The sequence below is a fragment of the Populus euphratica genome, unplaced genomic scaffold (genome assembly GCF_000495115.2).
Source record: "Populus euphratica unplaced genomic scaffold, PopEup_1.0 scaffold1.1, whole genome shotgun sequence".
Taxonomy (NCBI): domain Eukaryota; kingdom Viridiplantae; phylum Streptophyta; class Magnoliopsida; order Malpighiales; family Salicaceae; genus Populus; species Populus euphratica.
In genome coordinates this window covers 7,456,471-7,464,828 of record NW_011499845.1, presented here as the reverse complement: position 1 = coordinate 7,464,828, position 8,358 = coordinate 7,456,471, and the positions used below count along the sequence as shown (strand labels likewise).

Here is an 8,358-nt window from a genome sequence, read left to right as displayed (position 1 = left end):
ATCTCATTTCTCTGTCACTCCTCTCGTACCTTCATAGATCGATGTCATCGTATTCTCACAAGTACGTTTAAAATTCTCAAAGAATGCTAAAGAAGAAGAAGAAGAGAAGGCTACATTCCCTAGCTGCGTTGTTCGTTGAATAACAATACTAATAATGGCCACCCTGGCGCCGTTTGGAAGACTTTCGTGCACGTGTTGCCACCTACCCCTTGACTGCCACCTCGATCTATCCACGTATTCAATCTCGTCGTCCGCAGCCAGTCGTCCCAGCATCAAATAGGATTTACACTACGACAACCGTTATCTTATATAATTTAAAGTATTATCAAAACATTAGTCCAATTTGATTTGCAAATAAATATATTATCAAGAGCGTAATCTATCAACGACTTGATTTAAACCAATACAGTATAAATAACAATTTATCCAAAAGTACTTTTAAACTTGCCAAGAAATTGCCACGTCATTTAAAACACAACGATACAATGTGTGTAACATCATGGTTTTTTTTTTTAAAAAAATATTTTCTTGTTTGACAATAAAAATATTCTCGGAACGAATCCTAAATGTTGCTATCAAGATATAAATCCAGAAAAATCAAGAAACATAGAGGCCTCCCTGGCAACAAACTCCTCGAAATCTATTATTGATGTTAAAGAATTCAAAATGTATGAAGCATTTATTTTAATACGGCTACTTGCACTTTCAATTTTTCTTTGACCGTGGAACACTTCAAGGAGGTTTATCAAAAAAACAACTGTGACGAGCAAACTAGGACTTAGCCTAGTGGTGGAAGAGGCACCTAAATTCAAGCCCTAGCGTGCACACCTGTCACCCCCGCGGTGTCTTACATGCCTACAGGGTTTGCAGGATATTCAGTGGGTCGTGGGAATTAGTCGTGGTGTGCGCAAGCTGACCCGGACACCCCACATAAATCAAAAAAAAAAAACAATTGTGACACTTTTAACTTACTCCAAACAGATTTATAAAAAAGAAAAGAAAAGAAGAGGGACTTCTCCTTTAAGCGTGCGGTTTGTAATTTCATTTCCAATAATATTTTATAAAAATTTAATTTAATTTTTTATGTTTTTAAATATTGATATAATTTTTTTTAAAAAATAAATAAAATATTTTTTAATTTATTTTTAAATAAAAAAATACTTAGAATACATCCTCGTAGACTTTTAGTTAAGATGGGTAGTCTCGTGTGCAAATTTTGATCTTCAGAGGAAAGATATAGTCGCATGCAATTAATTAATTAATAGATTATATTAGTACATATACACCGTATTGACTTCACCATAAAGTATAATAGAATTAGAATATTTTGCAACATGCATGACTGTGTGATATAAGATCGATCACCTTCAGCGTCGTTGAATACACGAAACCCTCAAAACCTCCTCCTCCTACTAATAATAAATATATTCTAATCAAATTTTAAAGGTGTAATTTAACTAATTAAATTTTAAATTTATATTTTAAAAATTACTAATTTAAGTATTATAAATTTTAGAGTTATTATAGACTTGATTGATTATTAACTTTAAAATCTTAAGATATTACATAAATTAATTTAGATATTTATATTAAAAAATAAAGTAATTCCTTTTTTTCTCCTTTTATTATAATAATAATGATAATAATAAATATGAAACATCAAATCATGTACTGATACAGAAGGTCGCTCTCTCCCTCCGATGACCCAACCCAACGGCTCAATACGCACACAGTGGTCTTTCGGGTCATGCGAGAATCTTCATGAATTAAATTTTTATACGCTGAATAAAGCTTATAAAACAAAGACATATAACCCGAGAAGAAACTGAACATAAAAAAACATAAAAAAAGAGCATTCTTCTTAACCCATCCACCTAAGTTTCTCTCTCCACTAGCAAAAGAGAAGACTTGTAATAAAAATCTCTCTCTCTCTGTACATAAAATAAATGCAAGTATGCAACAACTGGACAAGAGAAGGAGAGAGACGCCCGCTTCTGTGTTTGTATGATGAAGTCAAAAGCCCACCATCCCTCATTTCTCCATCTGACAGCTCTACCTTTCCTTTCTTTTCTCTTAAAGGTTTCCTCAATAGATATACCAAACAAACAAACCCATCTTCGTCTCCCTTCTCTCTGTCTGCTCCTTTCTCCTTCATAAAAAAAATGGGTGCTTTACTCGTCTTCATTTCTTTCAATGGCTACACTGGCTCTTAGTATCATCATTCACACCTTATCTCGCTCTCTTCAATCTGTCTTCCATCTCTGTGCAACTTTCTTCTCTCTCTTTGACTGCCATGGGGGTCCAAGATTTATGGGTTCTCTTTCTTGTTCTTGGATTCTTAATGTTTCGAGCTCAGGTCCTGCAATCACAGAACCTGACATGCAACCAGGATGACTTGAAGGCATTGCAGGATTTCATGAGAGGCTTGCAGTTACCCATTCAAGGTTGGGGTGATACCAATTCATCATCTCCTGATTGCTGCAACTGGTTTGGCATCACTTGCAACCCTTCCTCTTCTCTTGGTCTAGTAAATGATTCTGTCGATTCAGGTAGAGTGACAAAGTTAGAGCTCCCAAAGCGAAGACTGACTGGCGAACTTGTGGAATCAATAGGCAGCCTGCATCAGCTTAGAACCCTCAATCTCTCCCACAATTTCCTCAAAGATTCACTTCCTTTCTCGCTGTTCCATTTGCCAAAACTAGAGGTTCTAGACTTGAGTTCCAATGACTTCACTGGCTCAATCCCACAAAGTATCAATCTTCCCTCGATCATTTTCCTTGACATTTCCTCAAATTTTCTAAATGGCTCGCTTCCTACCCATATCTGCCAAAACTCTTCTGGAATCCAGGCTCTTGTTTTGGCAGTCAACTACTTCTCTGGTATTCTTTCACCTGGATTAGGGAATTGCTCTAACTTGGAGCACCTTTGTCTTGGCATGAATAACCTCACTGGTGGTATAAGTGAGGATATCTTTCAGCTTCAGAAATTGAAGCTTTTGGGTCTCCAAGATAACAAGCTTTCTGGGAATTTGAGTACTGGTATTGGTAAACTCCGTAGCCTTGAACGTTTAGACATTTCATCCAATAGTTTTTCAGGTACAATTCCAGATGTTTTTCATAGCTTATCAAAGTTCAATTTTTTCCTAGGCCATTCTAATGATTTTGTTGGCACCATACCCCACTCCTTGGCAAATTCTCCATCTCTCAATTTGCTTAATTTGAGGAACAATTCACTTGGAGGCATTATTGATCTGAATTGTTCTGCCTTGACTAATTTGTCATCTCTTGATTTAGCTACTAATAATTTTAGTGGGCCCGTGCCTGTTAATCTTCCTTCTTGTAAGAATTTGAAGAATATTAATCTTGCCCGGAACAAGTTTACTGGACAAATCCCAGAAAGCTTCCAGCGTTTCCAAGGCCTCTCCTTCCTTTCCTTGTCAAACTGCAGCATTGCCAATCTTTCATCTGCCCTTCAAATCCTTCAGCAATGCAAGAATTTAACGACCTTGGTCCTCACCTTGAACTTCCATGGTGAAGCATTGCCCGATAATCCTGTGCTTCACTTTGAGAACTTGAAGGTTCTTGTTATGGCTAATTGTAAACTCACAGGGTCAATACCCCAATGGTTGATCGGCAGCTCCAAATTGCAGTTGGTGGATTTGTCATGGAACCGCTTAACTGGGTCCATTCCTTCCTGGTTTGGTGGTTTTGTAAATCTCTTTTACTTGGACTTATCAAACAATTCATTCACTGGCGAGATTCCAAAGAACTTGACTGAATTGCCAAGCCTCATCAACAGGAGTATCTCAATCGAGGAGCCTTCACCGGATTTCCCATTTTTCCTGAGAAGGAATGAAAGTGGAAGGGGGTTGCAGTATAATCAGGTCTGGAGCTTTCCATCTACTTTGGCGCTCAGTGACAACTTCCTCACTGGACGAATTTGGCCAGAATTCGGGAATTTGAAAAAGCTCCATGTTTTTGACTTGAGTTCTAACAATTTGTCCGGACCTATACCAAGTGAGTTATCAGGGATGAGCAGCTTGGAAACTTTGGATTTGTCCCATAACAATCTTTCTGGGACCATACCCTGGTCCTTGGTAAATCTCAGTTTTCTGTCCAAGTTTAGTGTTGCATACAATCAGCTCCATGGGAAGATCCCTACTGGAAGTCAGTTTATGACCTTCCCAAACTCAAGCTTTGAAGGGAATCATCTTTGTGGCGAGCATGGTACTCCTCCTTGCCCAAGATCCGATCAGGTTCCAACTGAAGCATCCGGAAAAACAGGAAGAAACAAAGTTGTTATCACTGGAATGGCTGTTGGGATTGTTTTTGGTACAGCTTTCCTTCTTACCCTCATGATCATGATTGTGCTGCGAGCACATAGCAGAGGCGAGGTTGATCCTGAAAAGGTGGATGCTGACACAAATGACAAAGAATTAGAAGAATTCGGATCAAGGTTAGTGGTTCTGCTTCAAAATAAGGAGAGCTATAAAGATCTCTCCTTGGAGGACCTTTTGAAGTTCACCAACAACTTTGACCAGGCGAATATCATTGGCTGCGGGGGTTTTGGTCTAGTTTACAGAGCTACCCTCCCTGATGGTAGGAAGCTTGCGATTAAACGTCTCTCTGGTGACTCTGGTCAAATGGACAGGGAATTCCATGCTGAAGTTGAAGCCCTGTCAAGAGCTCAGCATCCAAATCTTGTGCATCTCCAAGGCTTTTGCATGTTAAAAAATGACAAACTCTTAATATACTCTTACATGGAAAACAGCAGTTTGGATTATTGGTTGCATGAAAAAGTCGACGGGCCATCCTCACTTGATTGGGATACAAGGCTCCAAATTGCTCAAGGGGCTGCAAGGGGGCTTGCATATTTGCATCAAGCATGCGAGCCACATATCGTTCACCGGGATATAAAGTCCAGTAACATCCTTTTAGATGAGAATTTTGTAGCTCATTTAGCTGATTTTGGTCTTGCTAGGCTCATATTTCCTTATGCTACCCATGTCACAACTGATCTTGTGGGGACATTAGGCTACATTCCTCCTGAATATGGCCAGGCTGCAGTGGCTACTTACATGGGGGATGTGTATAGTTTTGGGGTTGTTCTTTTGGAGCTTCTTACCGGGAAAAGGCCCATGGATATGTGCAAACCAAAAGGATCACGGGATCTGATCTCTTGGGTGATTGAGATGAAGAAGGAAAATAGAGAAAGCGAGGTGTTTGATCCATTCATTTATGACAAGCAGAATGATAAGGAGTTGCAACGAGTTCTCGAGATTGCATGCCTTTGCTTGAGCGAATACCCAAAGCTAAGGCCTTCAACAGAGCAGTTGGTTTCTTGGCTTGACAACATCGACACCAACACCTAGCTTTCCTATCTATTTGATTGAGACTCTGGTTTGTGCAGCTAGATATATTCGTTGTACACAAAATAGAAAGTCCATCACAACCCATCACATTGGTGTTTTTGGTATGAGTTGATGATCCTTCTGTAAATATTAACCACATGCTTGGGTTCTCACAGTTTGCTGCTATTCAGGGTGGAGGAGAGGTAGGGATCTAACCAAGGCAAGTTAAAATAGCTATATTTGAAGTCTTTGCGTTGGAATTCAGTTCTTTGTAGAGATAATTGTTAATTCTCAGACGTGCACAAAATAAAGTTTCTGCCACATTTTCTTTGCGATGGTGGTTCATCACTGATGTAGAATGAGTTTGTTCACTTATTATGTCTATCTATGCTAATCATCATGGCTAACTATGTTTATCAGTTGCACGATGAAATTCTGGGCCTTTTGGTTAAAATTATTCTGTGTTTGTCAACGTTATTTAGCTCCCCTTTTTGTTTAGAGACCACCCTAGAAGCACACAAATAAGCCAGTTGTAGCTGCAAAGAGGACTGGTCTATTATTTCCTTGAAAAGATCAGATCCTTACTATAAAATCCATGAAGAAAATTGTGTATAAAAAAAAAACGCGAGTGTTGCAGTTCTTTGAAAAGAGTAAAGTAAAAAACTAGAAGAACATATACTGATTGCAAATTCCAAGAGTTTGGTGAACTTCATTAGCTTCCATGTGAACGCTGAAGAATCGTTCTGTTCATCTCTGATCCATACAATGCTTTCTTTTTTGTGCTTCAGTGCCGTGCAGCCTCCTTTGGATGTCACCGCGTTTTTGCCTTTCAATGCTATTGACCTTTTGGCTTGGGGTTTTTACATTTAAAGGTTGGCTGCTTGATAAGTATTTCTTGACTTGAAAATTTCGGCCAGAGAACTGCCATAGTTTAATGGAAATAAAGGTTGACAAGTAGTCATTATTGCCTTTCTATTTCATAAATCACGTTGCCGTTTGCCCTTCTAGTATATCAAATAAACTGTGAAGAAAACTTTGTATTTTCAGTAATTAAATACTTGTTTCTTGCGTCAGAAACTAAGGTGTTGTAATTCGTTAGTGGTTTAACAGGGTAGAGTTCATTTTAGAGCCTGGTTGCAAAGTCAGAGAGTCAATGGTTTCATCAGTCTTTTCCAAAGAAAACAATCAAATCTCCTTTTCGAATCTTGTTTTTAAACAGGGGACTTTGTAGGAATAGCTAATAATTTGGATAATCACTAGTTTACATTGTTATGCGGGTAGGATTATTTTTTTTTGAACGTATTTAAAAAATATATAGGCCATATATAACTATTTTACATTGCAATTAAATTTGATGTGTAATAGATTTTTTTATCTAATTTAAATTTAAAATTAAATCTCTTTAAAGTTTAAATGTGATTTGATTAATTTAAACTTCTTATTTAATTCTGATTTAAAATTAAACTATATTAGAGTTGTTTAAATGTGATTTGATTAATTTAACTAGTTAAAAATAACTTTGTTGATTGATAAAAAAAATTAAGAATGAAATTAAAAAAAAAAGAGATGAGAAAAAAGACAATCAAACTGAATAATAAAAAAATTAAACGATGAAATTGCAAACAAAAGAAGGAGATGAATGAGAAAAAAGAGAGGGGAGGGAAATGGAAAAAAGAAGGGGACTGAATGGTAAAACAAGAAAGCATAACTGTTCATGCATGTAAATAGTAAAATAAAGGTAATGAAACCGGATTTTATACTGGAATATCCCCCTTTGAACTGTGGATATCCACTGATTTTGGGGGCGGGTCAGCCGTTTAGATTACATATGGTATTTGCAGCGTGTCCACCAAATCCATAAAGTCAAAATAATGGAACACACCATATAAATTCTCGGTCCACAGGTATGATTATAGAATAAATATTTTAGCTTCGTTCATTTACGGCAAGACCAAGGACCACCTTGCGTGCTGTTTTTATGCCCTTTCTAAAGTTTGACTGTTTCCTCTCTCTTCTTTTTTTTACCAAACATTTGATCTCGAGCTTCGTCTGAAAATGCATGTGTCATGCAAGTTGCTGTCAACTCCGGCGAATGGGAGGACACGATATTCTTTTCTTTCTTTTTCCCATTTCTTTTTTCTGTCAAACAGGGGGGACTCGGCATTAAATACATATGGAATTGGAGGGTCAAAAATAGAAAACTGAAACTATTTCTCCAAGATTTTTTCTGGAAATTAGAGGCATGAAAAATGGCAGCTTGCGTAGGAATCTCAACATAAATGCTAAAGAAGGGCCATTTGGCGATCCACTCAACATGGAGACCAAGAATGCTCCCAATGCTCTGTAAGGTACCTTTACAAGTCGCGGCGTCAAATAAAAAGACGCCAATTGGCGATTGCCAAGCTATCCTTTCTTCTCTCGTTTGCTTCGGCCATCCCAAGTGAGTGCAGATAGCTTTTGGTTTGTTTAGGCCATAAAGAATTCTGCTAGATAAGCACAAACCCTGCAATCAATCTCATTGCTATGATCTGCGCACCAATTAATATGATGATCATTAATGACTGGTAGAGAATGCAAAACATGTAAGAAAACGAGCCACCATGACATGGGATCCACATTCATATCATGTTCAACAAGAACATCTGATGCCCTTTTTGCAGCAAATGGATCCAGACAAGAAATGGGTGCCTTTTACTTCCACTACTAGAGGTGGGGGTGCCAGATCCATTCACAAAGAAAGCAAAACATGTTGCTCTATGTCCTTTCAGGTGGCGAAAGCATCATCACAAAGTATCTTTCACTACCCAATACGTGATGAATTATTTCACCCAGGACTTTCTCAAATCAGCTTTTTGTTTAGCCTCTTTATGCATCCTCGTCTCATTCCCATGCCTTAGCAACGGGACAACACCAATGGTTGGATTTGCTGTTTTATTTAAATCCATGTCTCTTGATGGCTACAAGCACTGTACTGATACGAAATATTAACATAGGGATTATGGGCTTCT

The 8,358-nt window shown here is 37.9% G+C and overlaps 1 protein-coding gene across 1 annotated transcript; it reads left to right on the top strand.

Annotated features, from left to right (window-relative positions):
* The first annotated feature begins 1,833 nt into the window (after positions 1-1,833).
* On the top strand, positions 1,834-5,775 carry PSKR1 (phytosulfokin receptor 1). The gene is made up of 2 exons (XM_011027020.1): positions 1,834-5,399; positions 5,527-5,775. Exon 1 carries the CDS (start codon positions 2,294-2,296, stop codon positions 5,369-5,371), a length of 3,078 nt encoding a protein of 1,025 aa, XP_011025322.1. The 5' UTR covers positions 1,834-2,293; the 3' UTR covers positions 5,372-5,399; positions 5,527-5,775.
* Positions 5,776-8,358: the final 2,583 nt, after the last annotated feature.

Coding starts and splice junctions, on each gene's coding strand:
- PSKR1 (XM_011027020.1), top strand. CDS start 2,294: ATGGGGGTCCAAGATTTATGGGTTCTCTTTCTTGTTCTTGGATTCTTA.